General features: G+C 45.7%; 1 protein-coding gene and 1 pseudogene across 5 annotated transcripts in view; one reads left to right on the forward strand and one right to left on the reverse strand.

Moving 5' to 3' along the window:
* The window catches only part of LOC108408876 (ankyrin repeat domain-containing protein 66-like), a 154,218-nt pseudogene that overhangs the window by 108,549 nt on the left and 19,448 nt on the right, over positions 1-26,221 (forward strand).
* The window catches only part of LOC140846886 (anthrax toxin receptor-like), a 51,548-nt gene that overhangs the window by 23,405 nt on the left and 1,922 nt on the right, over positions 1-26,221 (reverse strand). For 3 of the 5 annotated variants that reach the window (XM_073225065.1, XM_073225063.1, XM_073225066.1), the window contains exons 1-2: positions 10,743-10,804; positions 4,559-4,747 (exon numbers count right to left, since the gene is read on the reverse strand). The exons of 1 other annotated variant lie outside the window; for it this stretch is intronic. In XM_073225065.1, coding sequence (XP_073081166.1) covers positions 4,559-4,747; positions 10,743-10,789 — 236 coding nt within the window. In that variant the 5' untranslated portion in view covers positions 10,790-10,804. Of the gene's footprint in view, positions 1-4,558; positions 4,748-10,742; positions 10,805-20,668; positions 21,138-26,221 lie in introns of those variants that run through there. One more of the 5 variants, XM_073225064.1, reaches the window with a different exon arrangement.

Here is a 26,221-nt window from a genome sequence, read left to right on the forward strand (position 1 = left end):
CAGTGAGGAAACTAAGGACAGATGACCCCAATATCAAGATTATCCAGGGAGAACGTGTCTATCAGGCACTTTACGTACATGATTTCTGATTCCAGAACAACCCTATGATAGTACAATTATTCCCACTTTTCAGATGAGAAAACAGGATTCCACAGGTCATAGAATGTGACACAATTTCAATAGCTAGCATGGATGTGAACCCAGCTCTGGCTGCAAAGCCCACACTCTACCCATCGCACTTGGCAGGTCAGGGTGACACTGAGGCAGACAACTGCTGGGTAGCAAAGCAGCAGACTTTGTCCACCTACTTAGAGATTTTCTCTCAGACCCACACTGAAGTGCAGGACAACTCCATTCCTAACTAATGATGGCAGCACTTTCTCTTTTCCTCCCCATTATCTCTCTCCTCTGCTTTCCCATTGAATGAAAAGGACACTCCAAAGACAATTTATAGGAAACAAGAGTCTTCAACCCACTATCTACTCTGGGATAGTTGTTAATTGATGTAATTTTGAAGGAAACCCTTGATTCCATAACACAAGAATGTGAGAGCTCGTAGGCAACCACAGGGACCTACAGTCCCCAGCAAGGAAGCAGTAGGGAACAGGGCAGACACGTGGGCTTCTGGCACTCAGGGCTCCAGTCATGATTTAGTGCCCCACTCGTCAATGAGAATGGAGAGATGGGCATCAATACACAGCCCCACTATTAAACCTTGAGGCCAAACGTCCTAGTGATATAACTATTCTGGGAGAATGGATGCATAGAGCAGAATCATATAAGGGAGCTGAGATGTAACTAAGCTAAATTGTCTTCTTCCACACTAAGAAGTTAAGAGAGAATATGTAACCTCAAGCAGCAAGAAACACCAAAAAGTATAAACATGTTTTAGCGTATGAACATAGTATTAGATACATGGTCACAATGTGTAGAAAATACAATCTGGAATACTTGCACATGGCTGTCTCTGAAGAATAGGATCAGAAGTGGGGTGGTATGGGTCAAGAGCCTCAAGGTTTTTTTTTTTTTTTGTGTGTGTGTGTGTGTGTGTATTTGTAATAGTGTTCCATCTTAAATTAATGTTCAAGCATTTCCTTGATAAATTTAAAAATGAAATTACAGACAAACTAGTGGCATGAAGTGTGAAAATGGCAGACTTGGAAGCTCTAAGCCTTCGATTGCACAAAGAAACACTGAACAAACAGAGGCTTAAATCTGATACATGCTACAACACACAATAAGGCAAACACAAAATGCCAACTGTCGTATGATTCCATTTACATGAAGTGTCCAGGACAGGCAAATCCATAGATACAGAAAATAGGAGGTTGCCAGGAGTTGGGGAGGGGTGAATGTGGAGTTATTGTTAATACAAGTCTCAGAAGCCCCTGTCCCTGAGAAAGCACACAAGCCATGGCTAGCTCCGTGAGGAACAGGTGTGAAGGGCCCTGAGAAGGAAAAAACAAAATACACGGAACGGCCCATCCAAAGGGGAGCACAGATCAACAGCCAGGCCTGCACAGCTCTACTCTTCCGTTCACCTGAACTCGCGAGGAAGCTGTGCAGGACACACACATGCTGAGTCCGGATGCGTCACTGAGGACGCCCATTCAGCTGTCATCCTCCCTGAGAACCTCTCCCTTTGCCTTTCCCGGGGTAGCCACATGCAGTGACGGATGGTCCTAACATCTGGTCCAACTTGGGAAAACCCTGAGTGCCAGCTGAGGCTGTCAGACCGGCATGGAAGCTCCACCTAATCCTACTTCTGCCCATTTTGTCACACAGGGGTTGGTGCCAAGGTGCTGGTTAATAAGCATCCTGCACAGGCTCCATGTCTGCAGTGGACGGATCTTGAAGCTCTGCTCTCCCCGCTAGGCCATCCCCTCTTCCTCCACCTTTGTCACACGTGTGGGTGCTCCCCTGGATTCTGCCTCTCCATTATCCTCTCACTGGGCACACCCACCTTGGGATCCTACTCGACTACCTCCAGCCTAGAATGAATGAATAGGACTACTCATCACATGGTGACGGCGCCCAGAGAACCTCAGGAGGGCTCCCAGCAGAGACATTAGGCTCACACATCCCCCACACTCAGAGGGCACATGGGAAGAAAGCTGAGTCAGGGAATCTGGGCTGGGTCAGTGGCCCCTGTGGGGCAGGGAGAACCCAGAAGGTGTGATTTTGGCTTAACAGGCAGTTCACTTTATACTTATATTCCGTGACTATATCTGATGTTGTGCTGAGCAAACTACCTACAAGTTCCCCTTCACCTTCATCACAACACAGTGAGATGGCTATGAAGACCCCGACTGTACAGATTGGGACACTGAGGCACAGAGAGATGAAGCAACTGGCCCAAGGCTCCCTGACCGGTGAATGGAGTCTGCCTGACTGTAGGGCTGGGGCTGCCTCCCACTGCCTGTTCCCCAGGAAGGGCAGGGAGCAGCCCCAGGAGGGAGGATGTTCTCTCTCTCCAAGCACTTGTCACCCAGCGGGCCCCGTCTGGGGGTGCGCAGCTCCAGGCCCTGGGGCTGAGGTTGCCGTGGTTTCAGATCTTGCCTGGTGGCTGCAGCTACACTCTAGGCACATTCCCCACTGGTGGCCCAGGGCTGGGAAGTGGGTGTGTTAATGCTTTCTTGGGCACCCTCAGCTCCTCCTCCCATTTGCACAATCTGGCAGGATTTAGTCCTGGCCAACCAAAACGGCAAGTGTCAAGGCGACAGCCATGGTGGGGGGTAGGGAGCACAGTCTGGTGGCACAGCCTGTCCTGGAGCCTGAGTGGGGTACAAGGGACTTCAGTGGCTCCCCTTCCTCTCCTTCCTTCTCCACTCTCAGGGCAAGGCCTGTACTCCTCACCCTGAGCTGCTGGGAGAGCCAGCTGTGGTCGGAGGGGCGAGGGCTGCCTGTCAGCATTTAAGAAGCCAAAGGAGGCAGTGGGAAGAAAGGGGCAGGAGTGGGGAGGTCCTGGCTCAAAACCTGTTTCTCTAGTACCTTTCTCACACGCCCATGTCACACTTCCTTGGGGGGGAGAGGGGAGTATCTTCCCACCGTCTAACGTTTGGAAGCAAATTAGCTTGGCTGACACTGAGTAAATCACTTGCACCCCAGCCTCAGTTCTGTCATCCCAAAATAAGGAAAGATCCATTGCCTTAAGGTTTGGGAGGCCTACATGGGAGGGCACGTTGCCTGGCACGTAACGCCCAATTATTATTATTACACATGCCCCTCCTGCACCCTGAGCCCTTCCCCATTCATCCCAGGGCCTAGATGTGCCTGAGCAGGCCCACCAGCAGAGAGCAGGGTGTGGGCAGGGGCACTAGAACAGGATGGCAGCTGAGAGGACCTTTCAGACTCACTGGCCCTCTCTGGGAAGACTGACCCAAGGAGGCTCTCAGTCCCCCAGGACCATTCAGACCCCAACCCAAGCCCAAGGTGGGAACCACTAGCCCCCTGGGCTGTGCTGAGGATCAGTGAGGCAAGAGCTGCCCAGGGCAACGCAGAGTCCTTCCCCGAGACAGTGAGGAGGGACCTTTCCTCCTTGGCAGGGGAGGCTCCCAGCTCTGCGGGTTCAGCTGGGCTTGCATCCCGCTATCACCAGTCTCCATGGAGACTAGGGGGAGTCAGAGGCAGTCCCCCCTGGGGATGGAATGAGGCAGCTCAGGGATCCTGGGTCCTGCAGCCTCTCCAGCCTCCAGGAGCTGCCCTCCTTTTCAGGAGACTGCACATCACATGCCTACCCTGCTCTCCCTCCAGGGATGGTTTTAAAGACAACAGAAAGGCCAAGAAAGCCCTTGGACACCAGAGACTCCTTTAAATATATTGACAGTCATACCACTGTCAACACTGAATAAGTAGCATTTATTCCCAGCCCACACAGGAGGTGAAAATGGAATCAAGGTCACCTCCCCCAAAGACTGAGACCCCCAAACCCCTTCCTTCTTTGAGGGCTTGCAGGGGCCTAACCCACAGCCTAGCTCCCCCGGGCTCTGGACAAACCAAAGTGTCCTGGAAGTGCACACACACACTGCAACTTGGGTCTCCAAGGTGTCCGAGAAAGAAGCAAAGCACTGGCAGCAAGAAAGCCAAGGGCTTTCTAAGTAGTGACACTGGGGATGCCCAAAAGCCACCTGGCCATCTCCCTGGGGCCCATTTACACAATAGTCATCGGTGTGAAAAACAAAATAAAACAAAACATGCCAACAGACAAAAACCAAAAGCCAAAGCCAGAGGGCGCTAACTGCTGAGAAGTTTGCTCCCAGTAATTTCCTCACCAGCTGATTAAGGGGCCTGCAGGTCACAGATCTGGGCCATGTGGTCGGAGGGACTGAGTCATCTAGAAACCAGATGGGGGCCTTTAATCCTTTTCAGGAGAAAAAGTCCCAGGGAACAAATGCCTGGGGCATTCTTTCTGTCCCAGGAACAGGGAGGCCACAGAGAGTCTGTTCCATGAATGTGACCAGGACAGTCCCTGCTTCCCTCTCTCAGAGCCTGGGGCCCCGTACTGACCCCAGGGACAGCACTGTTCTATGGCACTGACTAGAGCAGGAGGGCCACTCACGAGTCCAAGACGAAGTACAGGTCGTCAGTGCTCCAGCAGGATTCCCCATCTGCTGGGCTTTCCTGGAGCCTGGAGCTGGGGTGGTGACCTTGGTCCTGGGTGAGGCAGCGGTGGAGGGTGCTCCGGGTGGTCAGGAGCGGAGATGGCAGCAGCAGCAGCAGGAGGATGACAAACATGGGACCCAGCATCCTGGGGCCCATAAACTTCAGGCCACCTCAAGCCAACACCTCCTCTGCTTCCTCCCGTGCTCAGGGTCCTCGGCACTCCCAACCTCAGCTCTACTCACGCTCTGATCAATATACCTTGCACCTGCAAGCAGCCACCTGATACCTGCCCTGTGGGTCCAAGTAGCAAGTGGTTGGCTGTGGGGTGATGGCCCCACTACTTATGCACCTTCACCCCACCCTGCTGAGGTATGTCCATTATGATGGACAACAGGTTGCCATGGTGACCTTGTGACCTGCAGCTCTGCTCAGTGTTCTCCCTGTGGGCAACCCCAGGCAGGAGTTTGAAGGGCTGGTCAGATGAGGCCTCTATTTGTCCCTTATCCCAAACCCTCCCAGGGTCTTTACAATTTCAAGGAAACCCAGCCCTTTGGTAAACTGACAGAGGGCAGCTGAGGGGGCCTACATACGGACATCACTGAGTGTGAGCAGGTGGAGACAAGAGTGCTGTAAAGTTTATCTGTGGGGACACTGAAGTCACCCAAGGAATAGAAGGATCTGGAAGACGGTTGTGAAAGCAGGCTAGTGTCCTTTGCGAATGAGGGACATTCCAGTTATCTGCTCTGTGTACTGAACCATCCCAGTCCTAAGGACAAAAAACACAACAATTCCATATGCTCACAGGTTCTGCGGATTAGAAATTCAGAGATGTTTGAGCGGGCATGGGCTGACTTTCCTCCATGGAAACCCACTTGCCCTTTCATGTAAATTTTGGAATCATATCATAAACTCTCCACTCACCTAAACCTCTCTTAATATTTTACCAAAATAAAGTTAAATATGTAGATACATTTGGAGGGATTTGAATCTGCTATCTGGATTCTCCTACCAGTGAAAATCAGGCAGAAGGTCTACTTCCCTCCTTAGGGGCAAAACCAGCCATGGGATTCTGATCTGAAATGCCAAGGTGCCCCCTAATGGGTGCAGGCAGGGGCACACAGAGGGGGACACAGCTCTGAGGGCACACCCTGCCTCAAACCCAGCGTGGGCTGCAGGAAAGGCTACTCCCAGGTGCGTGGTGGTGCTGGGGATGGATTAATTCCTGGGTGTCACCAGCAGGTGTCCAGGCTGGGCTCACTGTGGGGAGGCAGTCTGATGTGGGACGGTTGTCACTGGAGGAAAGGAGGGCCTACTTGTTGGGGATTTCTTGTTACCCAATCTGAATTGACAAATAACTTCCTCTGTGTTGTCTACATTTTGAAAGCCTTTTCTAATAACCTTCAATTTCTTGTTAACTGCGAGAGTATCATCAATATGTCTGTGTGAGGAAGGGCTGAGGTATTTTCCTCAGATCACAACTATGGCAGGCCGCCCCCAAAACAGAATCCCCATGAACTCTTGGGAGGAGGCAGCTGTAGCTGAACCAACATTTGGGCAACGTCCTCGCCAGATTCTTCCCAGGGGTCACTGACGGCCCACTCTCAGGAGCATGGGCTGGGACTAGCCTTAGGTGCCGCTCCCCACCTCCAGTGACCCACGAAGTCCATTCATTAAAGGCACCCAGCCTAGTTCCCTCTATAGGGGAAAACCAGCCATGGGTTTCTGCTCTGAAATACCAAGGTGCCCCCTAATGGGCACAGGCAGGGACCAGGCAACCCTTACGTAGTTGAGAGAGGAGCCAACACATCCTGGTGAGTCAGCCCTGTGTCATGTCCGAGCTGCACACACACACCTTGGTGCCTTGGTGGGACTTTCTGGAACCTGGAGTCAATTCTCTATCGCCCGCCCCCCTTCCTGGGGGCCTATCGCAGAATGAAAACCAGAGAAGCCAGGCCCGTTCTTGTGGAAACAGATTGTGGGGTTTCAATAGGGTACGTGGCTTCCCCCAACACCTGGCAGTCAGAGGGTCAGGATCTGCTGTCAGTACCCAATCCAGGACCACAGAGGATGCCACCTCTGCTCTAGACCCAGCCGAATAGCTATCATGCAGCTCCTCTGGAACACTCTGGGCTCTGGTTTTCAACTCATGGGGCTGTGAATGCTGAGCCTGAAACCCTAGAGGGGACCTAGCTGGCCTGAGCCTTGTGGGGAAATTTGGCAACAGCCTCTACTTCCATGTCTGTGACACGCAGGGAGTGTGGAGCCCAGGGCAGGGCTGAGAGCCCGGAGCACGGCAGGTGCCGGCACCCATGGGAACGGTGGACAGCGCCCCTCTGCACCATGTGTCGTACCCTGCCTTGTGTCCCTGCTGCCCTTCAGGCCCTGCTCTTGGCCACTTGTCCTCTTGCAGGAACTACAGCTCTCAGGTGTCTGCTTAACTCTGGGAATTGTAGGCATGTGGAGCCAGGATGAGGTTTCAGGGTTTTGAGCAGAAGAGATGTTGAGTTAAAGGACTGTGCTCTGCCCAGACTGCTGCTCCATTTACATTCTATCTGTCCTCACCCTGTTCCTCCAACAGCAAAAACCCCAAGGAGAAAGTGAATCCAAGAGTGAGCACAGCCAGCTTGCAGGCAGCTGTACTACCCCCGCTACACTCCCGCTGCCCACCAGCTCTGAGAGCGCAGAGGGACCTGCAGCCCCAGGACGGGAGGCAGATCCTTTCTGGAAGGGAGGGCATTCTTTCTGGGAGAAAAGTTATACACCAGGCTTCCTGGGATCCAACGACAGGGGATGGAAGGCAGGCACCTCCCTGGGAAGATTTTTTAACAAATCTTTTACTTCCTCCACAGCACCTTACAGCTTGCATTCTCGAGCTGCCTCCTCTCGTATCAATGCCATTTTATTCTTCAGTAAATCTACAGTCCTTCACAGTTCAAGTTCTTGTGCTGCCATTTCTCATGTCTCTTGCAGAAGCACATTCCTCTCATCTGTAGATATTTTGAATACTGTGAGAAACAGCCAAACCACGGTTCCCACTGCCCAATGGCCACTCTTTTTTCTTCAAGAACCTCCTTATTATGCTGTGGGCTCCACCTTCCTCAAGTCCTGAGACAGGGTTGAGTCCTGTAGCAGACAAGCCACCTCAGATCAGATGCCCACTGGGGGCCACTCAAATGTCTCCCCTTCATAGGGGTATCCCGCTGAAGTAACCCTCCTATGAGGGTAGCCTTTTCCATTCTTTGGTCTACAATGAATCCTGCTGGCTAAGCCAGTTGTCTTGACTGAGTGTTTCAGTCCCATACAAGCTCACTATGGATTCAGTGAGACCAAGAAATGACAATGGAACATTCTTGGGATAAAAGGGTTACACCCAGCTCTATTCTCCTGGTGATAGGTTGAGCACTAGAATCACATCTGCATCCAACTGTCTCCAGGTCCATAATCCTCCTCCATCTCTGCCTCCACCCAGGGCACGGGGCAGAACTCTTTAGATCGTGACTCAGTCAATATTAGCTCATTGCCTATGGATGCGCAAGCACTAGCCTAGCAGTAGGCCAATTAGATCAAGTAGTTTGGGGCCGGTGAGCATCTTGGCCACAGGAGCTTGCATTTCCCCACACTGAGATCGTGTTCCTGAGAGACACTGTGGAGAAGGTAAAGGATGTAGCAGAGGACATGCTCTGTGGAGCAAAACAGATGCCGTCAGCTCCAGAAATGGAGGAGGGTACACTGAAGGGGAATGAGGAGGTAGAGGTGGTGCTGGAGGCCCCAACGCTCCTCTGTTGAAAGCCTGCCCAGCTGTAAGTCAAGTAAATAAAGAGATAGCAACTGCAGGTTCCTCCAGGAGAGGTACAGCCCGCTCTCCAGGGCACAGTGCACTCTATGTTCCCCTAGACACAGGCAGAGCTGGTGGATTTGGGCTTCCAGTCTCAGCAGAAACCCTCAGAATCCATATCAGCCTGGCTCCTGTACCTTTGGGACATAGAGGTGGAGAGTATCCTCCTGTCTGAATCAGAGATGGGAAAGCTGGCTTCCCTGACAACTCATCCTGCCTTGCAACAGCCAGTGCAGAATGAACACCAGACCCCTGGGACCCATTCCCTACTCAAATGGCTGATGGCCACACTTCTCACTGTACAGCCCAATCCGGTGACTTACCATCTTCCCCACTAGATGGCAGATGCATGCAGAGCTCTTAACAGGTGTTAACAGAATTTGGGCATGAAAAATACCATTTATAACCCAGTAAATTATGACCCAAACGGGGAGCTGTTTACAGTGGAGATAAGGGTATGGTGCTGCAAATGGCTCCCTGAACCCTCTTTGGGCCCTTAGTAGCCATTCTTGCCCCTCACGTAGGGCAGCCAATAAATGAGGTTACCCATATTGTGGCAGATTTGGAGGAAGCTGAAGTGCTGAAGGCACAGAAGGGAGTGCAGTCCCCTACTGAGAGGAAGGGCTTAAAGGGCCCCGTGAAGGTCATGAGGACCCAAATATGGATTGATTTGAGAGGGGCCGGAGCGGACAGAGATAACTTGGATGGGAAGTTCAACAGAATTTTATTGGAGCTGTGGTAACAACTGAAGCCAGAGCAGTGGTTCCAGCAGCTGGGGATCAAGAAATGGAGACAAAGCCACAGTCTTGGCCTGTGAGCCTGCAAGACTTCCTGCTGGACAGTGAGCCATCCTCACCTGAACGCACACACGAAGGTGAGTGGGCTATAGTTTTACTGAGTGGAGGGTCAAGGCACCCGCCTTGGGGCACCAGGTGGGGACCAGAGGCCACATGCTCAAACATCAATTCATTGGTACCCAGTGAATGTTCAACACATACCAGCTCTGGCAGACACAGGAGCTGAATGTTCACTGACTTATGGCAACCCTGAGCGGTTTCAGGGACCCCCAATGTTATAGTTGGATACAGAGGTAAGGCCACCAGACTTAAACAAGCCTGAATCCCGTTGGGAATAGGGCATCTATACCCAAAGACATATACTCTGTACATCTCTCCAATCTTTAAATATATTTTGGAGATTGATATCCTCCGGGGCCTATGGTTGCAGACCACTGCATGTGAGTTCAGACTGAGTATATGTGTGGTAAAGGCAGTTCTGAGTGGACATGGTAAGCACCTGCCTGTATCTTTTCTTGTGCATCAGCACGTGTCTAATGCCAAGCAATACAAATTCCCTGGAGGGCATAGAGGAATTGGAGAACCCCTCCCAGGAACTGAAAAGTGGGCATTATAAAACCTACTCATAGCCCTTTTAATCCCCTGGTGTGGCTGGTAAAAAATCTAGATGGCTGCTGGCATATGACCGTGGGTTACAGAGTACTGAGTAAGTCACACCCCCTCTGCAGGCTGCTGTCCCCTCTAGTACAGCCCTCATGAATACCCTAAGTCATGAACTAGGGACATATTATGTTGTGTATCTTGCTAATGCATTCTTCTCCATAAACATACCACAGGACAGCCAGGAACAGTTTTCCTTCACCTGGGAAGGATGGCACTGGGCTGTCACTGTCCTTCCACGAGAGCACCTCCATAGTCCCACTGTCTGTCATGGACTTGGAGCCCAGGATTTGCAGCATGGGAGAACCTGCCAATGGTGCAGCTGTACCATTATATTGATGATATCATGCTTACTGTTTATTTTCTTACCAGAAGTCCTGCATGCAACAAACATTGTGCAGCACCTAGACTGCTGCAACACGTACAGGAGAAAGGGTGGGCTGTGAACAGCACCAAGTTTCAGGGTCCTGGTTTGTCAGTCAAATTCCTGGGGGTTGTCTGGTCGGGTAAGACTGAAGTTACCCCAGAAGCAGTGATTATAGATGAAGTTCAGGCTTTTCCTACCCCCAGAACTGTCACACTATTGCAAGAGTTTTTGGGTCCTTTAGGCTACTGGAGAGTGTTTATCCCACACTTGGCACTAATGATGAAGCCCTTATACCATGTGTTATGAATGGGCATCAGGTGGGCCTAGGAGGAGACGTGCATTTTCTTTCACTGCTGAAAAATGGGCCAAGGCCTTCTAGGCCTTGAGTGTGATAGACCTGTCAAGACCCTGTAACATGGATGTCCATGTGACCATAGACAGTTATGGCTGGGTTCCCTGGAAGTAGCTTGAATGGACTCACCAACTTACTGAATTCTCGTGAAAATTCTGAAAAAGAGCAGACGCCATTTGCTGCTGGCATCTCCATGAGTTGATGAAGCAGATCTAATTGGCCCAGGTATGTTGGCTGGAAGGAAAGCGTGACTCTGATGTGACCCGATGGTTACAAAAATGTTTGTTGCATCTGGGCCAAAAGACAATGTGGGTTGTTGCCCTTCAGCAGGGCCTGGACTTTAACCTTTGAGGAAGTCATCAGAGCCCTGCAGGAGTGCACTGTATGCTCTGAAAGGGACTTAACACCAAGGGAAACAAAAGCAAAAAGGAACAAATGGGACTACATCAAGCTAAAAAGATTCTGTACAGCAAAGGACACCATCAGCAGAACAAAAATACATCCTACAGTATGGGAGAATGTATTTATTTGTAAATGACATATCTGACAAGGAGGTAACATCCAAAATACATAAAGAACTCACACACCTCATCAACCAAAAAGGAAATGACCCAATTAAAAAATGGGCAGAGGATCTGAATAGACACTTCTCCAAAGAAAAAATTCAGATGACCAGCAGGCACATGAAAAGATGCTCCACATCGCTAATCACAATGGAAATGTAAATTAAAACCACAATGAGATATCACCTCACACCAGTTAGGATGGCCACCATAGAAAAGACTAAGAACAAGAAATGCTGGCGAGGATGTGGAGAAAGGGGAACCCTCCTACATTGCTGGTGGGAATGTAAACTAGTTCAACCATTGTGGAAAGCAATATAGAGGTTCCTCAAAAAACTAAAAATAGAAATACAATTTGACCCGGGAATCCCACTTCTAGGAATTTGCCCAGGAAAACAAGTTCTCAGATTCAAAAAGAGATATGCACCCCTTTTTTTATCACAGCACTATTTACAATAGCCAAGACGTGGAAGCATCGAGTAGATGAGTGGATAAAGAAGAGGTCGTACATATACACAATGGAATATTATTCAGCCATAGGAAAGAAACAAATCCTACCATTTGCAACAACATGGATGGAGCTGGAGGATATTATGCTCAGTAAAATAAGCTAGGCGAAGAAGGACACGTACCAAATGAGTTCCCTCATTTGTGGGCTATAACAACAAAGCAAAACTGAAGGATCAAAACAGCAGCAGACCACAGCTCCAAGAAGGGACTAGTGGTTACCAAGGGGAGGTGTGGGGGCGGGTGGATGGGGAGGGAGGGAGAAGAGGTTGAGGGGTATTATGATTGGCACACATGATGTGGGGAGGATCACGGGGTAGACAGTATAGCACAGAGAAGGCAAATAGTGACTCTGTGGCATCTTACTTCACTGATAGACAGTAACTGCAATGGAGTATGGGGGGCTCGATAATATGGGTGAATGTAGTAACCAAAATGTTTTTCATGTGAAACCTTCATAAGAGTGTATATCAATCATACCTTAATAAAAATATAAAATAAAAAAATAAATGGGACTCAGACCAAGTCGCACAGCAACCTGGGATGATACCTAAGGGACTGATACTCCTCAAGTGGCAGGTAACAAATCCTACCATTTACAACAACATGGATGGAGTTAGAGGGTGTTACATTCAGTGAAATAAGCCAGGCAGAGAAAGCCAAGTATCAAATGATTTCACTCATCTGTGGAGTATAAGAACAAAGCAAAAACTGAAGGAACAAAACAGCAGGAGAATCACAGAACCCAAGAATGGACTAACAATTACCAAAGGGAAAAGGACTGGGGAGGAAAGGTGGGAAGGGAGGGAGAAGGGGAATAAGGGGCATTACGATTAGCACACATAATGTGTGTGGGGGGCACGGGGAAGGCAGTATAGCACAGAGAAGACAAGCAGTGACTCTATAGCATCTTACTACGCTGATGGACAGTGACTGTAATGGGGTATGTGGGGGGGACTTGATAATGGGGGGAATCTAGTAACCACAATGTTGTTCATGTAAGTGTATATTAATGATACCAAAAAATAAAAACAAATAAATAAATAAGAAGGAACAAGCTAGAACTAGTACTCCTAAGTCATGTGATGTCACCAATACTGATCTAGGAACATGGCCTCGGGTACACACACCATCCATAACACTGGGCATGGATACTCTTCCTGTCACTAAAACTGCAGACACAGCCCATCAACTCACTGAACACAAGGGCCCTAAAATACCACCATCAGGACTACTGGTGGCTATGCCCAGATGTGGGATGAGTTTATGTGGCTTACCCCAGGTTATGGACATTTGAGCCCTGGGTCACCCTTATGTTAGGTGTTCAAAAATTAAAAAATCACTCTAAACAAAACCAGCACAACTGTACCAAGAATCTGGGATGGATATCACTGAACCTAGGCAGTCATTCTGCCACATTAAGGTATGGCAACTGGTTTGGGGCTGACTCATTGTACTGCCCAGGTATATACTAGGTAGCCCCAAACGGGACCCATGGTTATGTGGCACAGATCTTTGCCCGTGGCCTCCACCCAGGTGGTTGGGCTGCTGTACCCTGGGTTTTCCCTGGGCATAGGGGAGAATCAACCCCAGTGTAACCACAGTTGCCCAAGTCCCTCTCTTTTAAGCTAGATGAGCACAATCCATCTTTCACTGGTATGTATGATCATTTGGCCTCTTTGCCCCACACATTGGCCTGGAGGATGTTACAGCATATATAAAAGCTCTTATGAAATTTATTCAACAAGCCTTAAGGGAGGGCCAAGAAAGCCTGTCCTTATTGAACACTGATGTGTCCGTAAGAGATAAGCTGTCCTCCAAAATGGGATGGATTTGCATATTATTAGGGCTTCCCAAGGAGACACCTGTGCCATTATCCAAGCAGAATGTTATGTATTTATACCTGATGAGTCTACTTTATCATCTTTATTAAGGACATTTACTGAGGACACAGTTGAATGACCTAAGTGATCCAACACCCAGCCTAAGGGATTTAATAGATCAGTAGTTTGGATTATGGGGCTCCAAGTGGAAAAAATTGTAGTTGATTTTGGGAGTCATTGTCCTAATCTGGGTTTTCTTCTTGCACACACCCGTGCTGTTGCTGCAGCATATGTCTCCAATACAGCCAGGCGGCTGTCAAAGGAGCCCCCTCTGTGCTGGTGAAACTATTTGTTGACCACTCAGGGCACAATGCAAGGGGCAGGGGAGGGGAGGGAGCATATGAGATTATAACAACCAATCACAAGGGATGGAGGGTAGAAGGAAATCATCAAGAAGACATGACCACCAATTGACCTGTGACCCAAGCAACTGGAGGCTCCTCACCCCTGCCCTGTCCTTAAAATGTGGGCTCTGCCTGCCTTCTCTGCTCCTAGAAGCTGCCTGAGGCTATAACCTTGAGATAGCAATGCGGGTTTGATACCATCTGGACTGTATACATGACCGAACCCAGTTACAGCTTCTGTGTAAACTTTAAGATTTGGTGGGTGGGTATGAAGATCTACTCATTTTGTGGCTGCCCAAGACAAGTCTCATCTGTAAATTCCTTTGCTTACTAACTTTGCTACCTATCATTCTGGAATGACCTGCATCTTTGTAGGTCTTTCCCTGCCCTCCAAGTATGGGACCATTTTCAGATTATACCTGAGAAGATCCCAAAGAGCTTGTGAACCAGCATACTTATGTGTGGAATCAAAACAAAAAACAAAAAAGCAGAACTCATAGATACACAGAACAGGTTGGTGGTTGCCAGAGACAAGGATGGAGGGGGCAGTGAAATGGGTGAAGGTAGGCAATAGGTATAAATTTCCAGCTATTTATAAATAAGTCCTGGGGGGTAATGTACAGCATAGTGACTATAGTTAACAATATTGTATTATATATTTGAAAGTCACAAAGAAAGTAAATCTTAAAAATTCTCATCATCAAAAAAAATTGTAACTGTGTGGTGATAGATGTTAATTAACTTACTAAAGTAATGATTTATATATAGAGAGAAAGAGAGATACTATATTGTAAATATATACATCATGTATACAGTAAAAAATATGTGCATGTATATATATCTACGCACTATATACATATATATATATATCATCATTATGTTGTACATCAGAAACTAATACAATGTTATAGGTTAACTATGTCTCAATAAAAATCTCCCAACAAAGAAAAGTTCTGGATCTTACTGCTTCACTGGTAAATGCTACCAAACATTTAAACAAAAGCTAATACCAAACCTTCTCAGATTCTTCCAAAAAAAGTAAAGAAGGAACTCTTCCTAACTCATTGTCTGAAGCCAGCACAACACTAATACGAAAGCTAGATAAAAACACCACAAAAAACTACACACCACTATCTCTTATGAACCTTGATGCAAAAGCCTCAAAAAATATTAGCATACAGAATTCAACAGTATATTTAAAGGATTATACACCATGAGCAAGTGGGATTTATTCAGGAATGCAAGGATGGCTGAACATATGAAAAGTGATCAATATAATATGCCACATCAACAAAATGAAGGAAAATAACCTCATGACCATCTCAGTTAATGTAGGAAAAAGTGTCAGTGCCTCCCTGCTTCTGACCCGCAGGTAAGGGAGGAGATACGATGAGATATGGAAGATCTGAAAGGACCAGCCAGGGGACTCGAGACTTAACAGCGCAAGAGTGGTGCTGAGAGGGCACCCTTCATATTTACTGAGCAAATACATGTTAACAACAGTAGAATTCTTTGGGGGAAGTTAATACACAATCATTAACTAACTCGAAACTTAATCCTCAGCAGTCTCCAGTCTCCTGGAGTGCGATGTCTTACATGTTATTGAAACAATAGCAAGGGCAATTAGGTCACAGAAACTGTTTTGGTCTTGTTTGTTCTGTTCTTGATTACATATCAGGAATTACAGGAAAAATAATCAAGTCATATATGACTATACATTTGACTTTTATACTTGATTTCTATATTAATCCCACGTCTCCCCCTTATTTTGTAATAAAATGTTTAAGTAGTAGGCAGACATAATAAAGATTACAGTTTCTAATAGAAAGCTTTTTAACACAGTTTACCTTTTCATAAAAGATAATCTATCTTTTAAATCTTGTGATGTAAAATAAAGATGGTAAGTAGAGTTTAGTGCAGTAGGAAGGCAAGTGTAGGTGGTCAGGTGCCTACAGACTAGGTATTGATCCGAGTTAGACAAGGGCAACAAAACAGCCATGGGTGCAGAAGATTTCTCTCAAAACTGGGGGGGTGAGGTTCTAAGCCTCACCTCTGTTGACCGCCAATTTCTCACCTGATGGCCCCTCTGTGACTGTGCCTGTCTTAGGCTGTTCCTCCCTTGAGGAATCTTAACCCGTCTCTGGCTAACCAGCCATCTTCCAGGGCCATACAAGGAGATGTAAATTAAAGTTGGTAAGGGAGAGAGAAGCAATATTCTTTGAAAAGGTTAGCTTTTTACTTCTTTGCAGATTTATGCCCCAGGGCTCCTATGCCTAGCACTTGTCTAGAGGTATCTTTACCAGCTGGAAGGGTTAAGATACACAGTAATTTTAAATATGAGGCATGAATTATAGTAAAGGGCTGTATTTAGGAAGGAAAAAGAAAAGCTTTAGAAGCAGCAATGGAAGAAAATATGAGAAGATTGATTATTCCTTTGACATAACTTCTTGTAGAGTAATGTAAGCATGTATAGTTTTAACAAATTACTAATTAAATTATGTACACACCTTAACAGAACAGGAATACAGATACATAACAAAAGCAGACCTACAATTACTGGCCATATCCAATGAAACCAAGAAAACCAGTTAGGTAACCCAGGCATTTGTGAAAACTTATTAATAATATGATGAATATTGTCCAATTGATTTTGAATAGTTTGAGAAAAATCAGACAAATTACAACAACACATTCCTGGAAACTGTTCACATCCCACATTTTCTTTTAACAGCACAATTAGGGAGCAACTTGCACTTCTTCTAGCTCTTGATTGAGTTCAGATAATATAGAAGCAGTCAGATTTGTTGTCTTACTATATGCACAGGCCAGCTTACGTATCTCTTTTTGCATTCCACTGACCAAGTCCAGGAACTAGCAGGATGAATGCCGCTGCAACTGCAGCAGAGGTGGGACCTAAAAGTTTCAAGTTGTTGTCACAATCAGACGGCAGAGCTTGGAGAAATCTTTTATGACTATTTCTGGGATAATCCATTAGAGTAGGAAGGATGCATCCCACGCCACACATACTTTGATAATGTGAGGAGACGGCTTAGGGTGTGGACTTATACCACCTGCCCGACCCCTAAGGTGGGCTGGGTTGTGTCTGTTTGCTAGGGTTGTTTACAGTGAGGTCACGGGTTATGCTGAGCTACCCTTCTTTATTTGAGGAACACTCAAACATTCCAGGCCAAGTTTCTCCTGGCCTTTTGAGCTTTAACTGATCTCACTGAAAAATGACTCTAGAGCTTAATGTTTAACACAGAGTTTTGGTAGGGGGTTTCCTTGCATGTAGTTATTACAATTGCTCTGACTGCAAATATCCTGCCTTGCTTTTTCCGGAGGCCCTCACCTTATTCTGTCTAAGCTCATGGTCCCTCTCTCATTCCCCCCTCTACAGATAGAGACCCTAGCTGCTGCTAGGGAAAAGAGGCCATGACTGCTCTGGTTGCTTCATGCTGAGAGGGGGCGCAGTAAGGGGTGCAGCTAGGTCTCCATCACTGGTCAGTTGAGAGGGCCTCGGAAGATTGGCGCTTCTATTTCGGGTTCCATTTCTATTACTATTTGCAGTTTTATGCCTTCTAGGCAAGATAGAACAAATCGTGTTATTAGGTTAAGTAGCAACATCTGAAGCTGGATTTTCTTTTTTGGAACAACTTGACAAGATTAAGAATGCATGGCTGAATATGAGAACTAGAAATAGTAAAACTTTAATTGAAATGATGGGAGAAAACTAAAACATCTGGAGAATCATAGCTAGATATTCTAGTTTCCCTAGAATTCTGGATCTAGTCTACGTCTCAATGACTAGTATTAGGATTTAGTGTAAATAAGGCTGCATTATTGAAATAATACTTTTCTCTAAAATCACCCCCATTTTTATTAGAAGTAACTAGATTAAGAAAATAATTAACACTTGGCTTGACTATTTGCGTTAAGTGCATCAAGAAGACCAACTGATTACACAGGATCCTTTAAATGTGCTTTGAAGGAACTTTTTATAAGGAATTTCAGATTGGACATTTAAAGGCCTCTGGAGGCTAGAAAGCCAAGCCAGACTTGCCTTCAGGTTTTGCCTGCAGTACCTGTACATTTGGGTGAATTCTTCTCTTCCCAAGGTCCCCAAGCCATCGTGAGGTTCTTGCACTTGCCAGGAAGTGACCTTCCTTACGCACCTGGTAAGGCTGCTGGGAACCCTGTAACCAAGGTACCAGGCCAGTTCTTCGATGGAGCTTTGTTGGCTCCATAAAGTCAACCTTAGTTCCTTAAAGCTGTTCATATCTGAGTTTATGCACGTGTCTCTCAGGCATGACATTCCAGTCAAAGCCTTGGTAATATAACCTGTGTTTTTAATTGATCCTCTTACAAGGAAAGCAGACTCTTAATGAACTTATGCAAATAAACATACTGGTGTAAAATATGAAAATAGTCACTGAGAGGTTTTAAATTCTGGAGGGATTAAGTAGAGAGAAAGATAAATGTTTCAATCCTGCCTATAAAGATATTGTCATTTACTAAACTGTTGTCAGTTTAAGAGAAAAAGCTTAAAACACTTTATCAGCAACATTTGAAACATAAAGCCACAAAATCATTTTCCTTAGTTTATTTAATCCTATGTAACCAATACCTGTTCTTCTGAAATCTAGTTCTTTACTAGTTTAGGAGTAATAAAACAGTTACTATAAGTGACAAAAGATTTACAAATGACAATGGGGAAAGATCTGATGAGAGCTTACTAAAGACAGTTGACATAAGAAAATTTGGATTTTTCTGTAACACAAAACATTCAGTAACAAGGTTTAGCATCATTCGCTTTGACAGTGCTTTCCAGGTAAATATATATCAGTTAAATAAGCCAAATTAGCCAACTATTTTCCCCGATGAGGAGAAAAAATTCCTCTGACATGTTCCAGGGGCCCTCTACAAAATATCAGAGTTAACTAGAGGTAAAAGCACCTTTCTGAATTTGATTTTGGGAAGTTGTCAAAAGAAACTCTCTTTGGCACTTGCTTACATAAGATTAGAGGTTGACATGAAGCAATACTTATCCATTTAACTAGAATGACAACAAAATACTTCAAAGGCAGACACAGAAGGGTACACAGTTGTTAGCAAAGTTTAGCTTTTAGTCCTTCTAATATTGAGATCTCATTTTCTTAAATACTCAGACAATTCATTGACACTTTAAGCATGAGAAATTGCTTTGATAAAACAATTAGAAAACTTTCTACAATTTTTCAACATTAATTGCAGACTAACAGTTTAAGAAAACTTGTCCTTTTCACTGAAAACAAAATTCTAATTTGCTGTTAATGTTGAAAAATGAGATTCTACAATTTTTTTTTACATTTAGAGTTCTTCCTCTTTAAATAAACAGCTGTACTTTAGAACAATTACTTTCTTTTACCCTCAACAAAACAAATTTCCATTCCTTATACTTTCTCTTATTAAAACACACATTTTCATTTTTTTTCTCAAGAGGCGGCATGAGTAGAGCGGGGGAAATCTCCTCCTGAAACCATATATATTTTGAAAATACAGCAAATAGAAAGGTGGGGGAATGACAGCCTCTTCAACAGCTGGTGTTGGCTAAACTTGGACAGCTACGTGTAAGAGAATGAAACTGGACCATTGTCTAACCCCACACACAACAGTACACTCGAAATGGATCAAAGACCTGAACGTAAGTCATGAAACCATAAAACTCTTAGAAAAAAACATAGGCAAAAATCTCTTGGACATAAACATGAGCGACTTCTTCATGAACATATCTCCCCGGGGCAAGGGAAACAAAAGTAAAAATGAACAAGTGGGACTATATCAAGCAGAAAAGCTTCTGTACAGCAAAGGACACCATCAATAGAACAAAAAGGCATCCTACAGTATGGGAGAATATATTCATAAATGACGGATCCGATAAGGGGTTGAGATCCAAATTATATACACAGTTCACGCAGCACAACAAACAAAAAGCAAATAATTCAATTAAAAACTGGGCAGAGTATCTGAACAGACACTTTTCCAAAGAAGAAATTCAGATGGTCCACAGGCACATGAAAAGATGCTCCACCTCGCTAATTATCAGGGAAATTAAAATTAAAACCACAATGAGGTATCACCTCATGCCAGTTAGGATGGTCAACATCCAAAAGACTAGGAACAACAAATGCTGGCAAGGATGCGAAGAAAAGGGAGCCCTCCTACACTGCTGGTGGGGATGTAAACTAGTTCAACCATTGTGGAAAGCAGTATGGAGGTTCCTCAAAAAACTAAAAATCGAAATACTATTTGACCCGGGAATTCCACTCCTAGGAATCTGCCCAAAGAAAACAACTTCTGAGATTCAAAAAGACATGTGCACCCCTATGTTTACTGCAGCACTATTTACAAGAGCGAGATATGGAAGCAACCCAAGTTTCCATCAGTAGATGAATGAATAAACAAGAGGTGGTACATATACAGAATGTAATACTATCCAGCCATAAGAAACAAATCCTATCATTTGCAACAACATGCATGGAGCTGGAGGGTATGATGCTCAGTGAAATAAGCCAGGCAGAGACAGACAAGTACCGAATGATTTCCCTCATTTGTGAAGTATAACAACAAAGAAAAAATGAAGGAACAAAGCAGCAGCAGACTCACAGAAACCCCCGCCTGGCGGCCACGTCCCAGTAAACCCACCAGCCCGCACCTCAGGGGACTCCTGCGCACCACCGGCCCGCTCCTCAGGGGGACCCCGCGCCCGCGCCCCGTCCTACCTTGAACCAGCGCCTGGAGCAGGTGCAGCTGGAGCGTCAGGGGCGGCCGCCAAGCGCGCCGCCAGCCTGCGCTCAACTTTGGAGTCGGCAGCCCTCCGCGCAGCCCCGCGTCCTGGCCGGGGCTCTCGGGAGCCGCGCGGGCTCCGCGGTGCAGACGCCGCTGCCGCCACAGCTCGGGGCAGCGCAGGGCGCGGGCCACACTGAAGGGGCCGCCCACGCCTGCCCCCGCCCTGGGGCCCTCACGCGCTCGGAGAGCGGCCCATTAACGGGAGGCGGCGGGTCTTGAGGGGCACGGTGGCGGCGGTGAGATTGTCAGCACGGAAATGCCCGTCAGACCGCCTTCAGCGGCCCCGCAGCCAGAGCGCCCGGGCCGCGGCAGCTCCCGAGGAGTCCGGCTGGAGCTGAGGAGACGCCACTTCCGACTTCCTCACCACCCGGCGCAGAGGAGAAAGTGCGGCCCCACAGGCGCCCGCTGCGGCCGCCGATTGGTCGAAGGTAGGGGCTCGTGGGCCGCCGCGCCCCGCCCCGACCCCCGCGCCCGTTTTCGAACTTTGTAGTATTTCGCACAGACCTGCGAGCGCAGGCGGCTTCCCGCACCGCCTCGCCCCCTAGGGACGTGCACACGCCCTGCAGGTACTGCTGCCCTTGAATCTATGGTAACCACAAATCCAAAGCCTGCAATACGCGTTAGCATTAGTAAGTACGCATCTAACGATAATCACCCTAAATGTAAATGAACTGAATCCACCAACCAAAAGACACAGAGTTACAGAGTGGATACAAAAGCAAGACCCATCTATATGCTGCCTACAAGAGACTCACTTCAAACCCAAAACATACAGACCAAAAGTGAAGGGATGGAAAAAGATATTTCTGTGGGACCCCCAGAAAGTCAGCTTGACCTAACTCACTCCATTTTGTAAAGCCTAGCCTAACTAACTCCATTTTGTATTAAAACCCCATACTAAACAAAATATGAAAGAGGAAGTATCCCGCTCCTGGAAAAATAACAAGCTAGAAATAATCACCAATGAGCTTAAAAGGTATAATAAACCTGGGAAAGCCCCTAAACTGTTTTACTACATCTGCTAACTGTTTTGATACATCTGCTAACTGTTTTTGCTGCATACATTCTAAAAGTATAAAAGCAAAAAGGGAACTTTGTTCAGGGTCTCAGATTGTGTCCTGTGTTCTGACGGGCTGCTGAGACCCTAGTTCGAACTAGCAATAAAGACTTGTTTTGTTTTTGCATCTCGCGACTGAGCTTGGTGACTGCAACTCCGCACAGGGACTCAAGGAAATGGGGCACATTTCATGCAAACAATAGGGAGAAAACAATCAGGTGTTCCAGTACCTGTATCAGACAAAATAGACTTCAAAACAAAGAAAGTAACAAGAGATAAAGAAGGACATAACATAATGATAAAGGAGTCAGTCCAACAAGAGGATATAACCATTATAAATATATATGCACCCAGCACAGGAGCACCTACATATGTGAAATAAATACTAACAGAATTAAAAGGGGAAATCGAATGCAATGCATTCATTTTAGGAGACTTCAACACACCACTCAAACAACAGATCAACCAGACAGAAAATAAGTAAGGACACAGAGGCACTGAATGACACCCTAGACTAGAACAGAAGGATCTAACACACATCTACAGAACTCTACACCCAAAACTGTAGGATACAGATTCTTCTCAAGTGCACATGGAACATTGTCAAGAATACATCGTATACTAGGCAACAAAAAGAGCCTCAGTAAATTCAAAAAGATTGAACTTGTACCAACCACCTTCTCAGACCACAAAGGTATGAAACAAGAAATAAATTATGCAAAGAAAACGAAAAAGCCCACAAATACATGGAGGCTTAACAACATGCTCCTAAATAACCAATGAATCAATGACCAAATAAAAACAGAGAACAAGCAATATATGGAGACAAATGACAACAATTCAACAATGCAAAAATCTGTGGGATACAGTGAGGGCTGTGCTAAGAGGGAAGTATACTGTAATACAGTCATACCTCAGGAAAGAACAATAATCCCATATGAACAGTCTAAACTCACAATTAATGAAACTAAAAGAGAAGAAAAATTGAGGCCCAAAGTCAGAAGAAAGAGGGACATGATAAAGATTACAGCAGAAAAAAATAAAATCGAGAAAAATAAAACAATAGAAAGTAATCGATGAAAGCAGGAGCTAGTTCTTTGATAAAATAAATAAACTCCTAGTCAGACTTCTCAGGAAAAAAAGAGAGTCTACACACATACACAAAATCAGAAATGAGAAATGAAAAATCACTACAGATGCCACAGAAAAAAAATTATTAGAGAATACTATGAAAAATTATATGCTAACAAACTGCATATCCTAGAAGAAATGAACAACTTTCAAGTAAAGTACATTTTCTAGAAAAGTACATTTTCTAGAAAAGTACAATCTCTGTGGCCTATCACCACATGGGCAAAAGACCCTAGCAAGGCTGGCCCAGGGAGAAACAGAAAATCTGAACAGACCAATTACCAGCAATGAAATTGAATTCGCACTCAACACACTACCTAAGAACAAAGCTCCTGGACCACATGGTTTCCCTGCTAAAGTTTATCAAACATTTAGTGAAGACCCGAATACCCACCCTGCTTAAAGTTTTCCAAAAAGTAGAAGAGGAGGGACTTACACTCATTCTATGAGGCCAGCATCACTCTAATGCTAAAACCAGGCAAAGACACCACAAAAAAAAGAAAATCACAGGCCAATATCCCTGATGAATATAGATGCAAAAATACTCAACAAAATACTCCAAACCAAATTCAAAAATACATCAGAAAGATCATCCATCATGATCAAGTAGGATTTATTCCAGGGATGCAAGGATGGTACAACATTTGAAAACCTATCATCATCATCAAACACCACATCCACAAAAAGGACAAAAACCACATGATCATCTCCATAGATGCTGAAAAACTATTCAACAAAATTCAACATCCATTTATGATAAAAACTCTCAACAAAATGGGAATAGAGGGCAAGTACCTCAACATAATAAAGGCCATATAGGACAAACCCACAGCCAACATCAGACTTAACAGAGAGAAGCTGAAAGCTTTTCCTTTAAGATAGGAAATAAGACAAGGATGCCCACTCTCCCCCCTTTTATTCAACATAGTTCTGGAGTTCCTAGCCATGGCAATCAGACAACACAAAGAAATAAAAGGTGTCCAGACTGGTAAGGAAGAAGTTAAACTGTCACTGTTTGTAGATGACATGATATTGTACATAAAAATTTGTTGTGAATTTGTTTCCCACAGGGACTTCCTAGAGGCAGTTAAGCCAGAGGCAGTAGGTCCACAGAAGATGATGGAAAAGATGAAATGTCTGGGCAAAGGCTGCTAGGTGGAAGGGGTACCAGGTACCAAAACAGTGATACAGAGCCTGTGTATAAGCTCCATCCAAAAATCAGCATGTAAGAGAGCTACACAGACCCACATTCAAGTTGCGTAGCACCCAGTAGAAGCTGAGAGGGATACCACAGCTGTGTCTATGAAGGACACAAGATGGCAAAATGACACCTTAGAGAAAATACAGCCAATCTGAACGTCCTTATTCACCCGAACAAGATTTTGCACCTCATGCTGGATTGGCACACATCTCCAGCTTGTGCAGATCAGCAGCGATGCTGGAATCCTAGACCCAACACATTATTCTTGTTCAGTCTGATCCCAGGGATGGCTCATGATTTTAACCAAGGTCTTCCTTCCTAAGAGGGTCCCTGAAAGCTCCTATGAGATGGGTGTAGCCAGAAGGGGACAAAGGAATTAGGAGCCACAAGTGGAACCCAATTCTCATCTTCCTTGTCCCAGAGGCAGGGAAGCCTGGAGCTTCCCAGAGATAGGGGCCCTGGTAATCACACCATCAGGTACAGAGGGCTCTCTGCTCTCACTGTCGACTCTGAAGAGGAGGCAGACAGATTTGGCCTACAGATGCTTAAGCCCTCTGAGCCTCAGTTTCCTTGCTTGCAAACTACATTCAGACTTGGTATTGGGAATGATGAGGCAATATTTACAAAACATCTAGAACAATTCCTGATGCACAAAGGCATTCAGCAAATATCTCATTTCCTTCTTGCCCCTGTCAGTTCTCAGGTGCCCATTCTGTCCCCCTTGCTGCATTGCCTCTTTTACAAGTATTGCTTTGAAATAGAAACTGCATCATTTCCCAGGTAGGGAAGCCTTAACTTCAATAACTTTTGCATGTGACTTTGACTTACCATCTCGGGATAAGATGTAGCAGAGAAGGTAAGAACATGACTACGGCAACCAAATCACTGGGTTGTCTGACTGGCTTTGTAACCCTAGACAAGTTTTTTGATTACCATGTGCCTGAGTTTGCTTTTCTGTAAAGATGGTACCTGCCCCATACAAACTTGGTAATGTATGTTACAGCACAGAGAACAAAGCCTATATAGGTTTGTTATGATCATCTTTCTCAGAATTGGAGGGTGGTAGAAGAGAATCAAATCACAGTGTTGAGAGCAAGGGACAACAGTAAGCAGTAAACATGCAAGGAAGCGGCACAGGGCCCAGCCCACACTTGAACTTAAGGTCGCTGTGGTCTCCTTTATATACTGAGCTTGGCCAGCATGGGGTAGATAGTTGGAGAGGAATTAAAACACTGCAGTGTGACTCATTAAATGAGTTAATGTCAGTGGGTCTCAACATTCTCATCTATAAAATGAGTTTTTGACTGATGATTTCCAGAGTCCCTTCCTTATCTAAAAATGGCTGTGAGTCTCTGGAGAATTGCTTCATGGAAGCCACCTCAGTCAGAAATTTTAGTTTCAATGCTTGAGCCAGGGTGACCAAAGGGCAATGACTGACCCACAGATATTGCCCAGAGGCCTCTGTGGCCTATCACCACATGGGCAAAAGACTCTCAAGGGTAGATTTTTGACATTGACCCCGAATGAAATACTCATTCAGTCACAAGGGCACACTGGCATCACTGGAAAGCCCTTACCACACAAATTCAGTATTCCATTTGCAGATGCTACAACTTGTACTGTACAAAGAGTTAGTATTTCTGTAAGGATTTAACTTTGTCTTATCTTTATATGGCCTTGTGTGCTATTTGTGTCAGATATTTAATTTTTTAAAAATATATCCTTTGTGGTTACTTCTTCCTTTTGCTTAAATGTAACAGAAGTATCTCCCTTCACTCTTGACTTATGAGAAATATTGGGGGCTCCTCCCTTTGGTTACCTCACTCCCTGGCCAGCTCATGGCCTGTCAAAAAGTTAGGTGTCAGAAACCTATTATCAGAGGAAGGAAACATGTAGGTGGGAATATGGCCCCAGACACAAGCAGTTTGCTAATGGTAACAGCTACAACTTCTTACCTACTATCCCCTAGTAGATGACAAGGATGGCAGGGCTCTGTCCTTGTACACATACGTCACTCAAGGCATATTAGCTACTTATCAAATGTATGGTAGATGGAATTGAGCTGACCTGGAACTGTTATGAAACTCAGAAAGCTCC

This window comes from Manis javanica, chromosome 16, assembly GCF_040802235.1.
Source record: "Manis javanica isolate MJ-LG chromosome 16, MJ_LKY, whole genome shotgun sequence".
Lineage (NCBI taxonomy): Eukaryota > Metazoa > Chordata > Mammalia > Pholidota > Manidae > Manis > Manis javanica.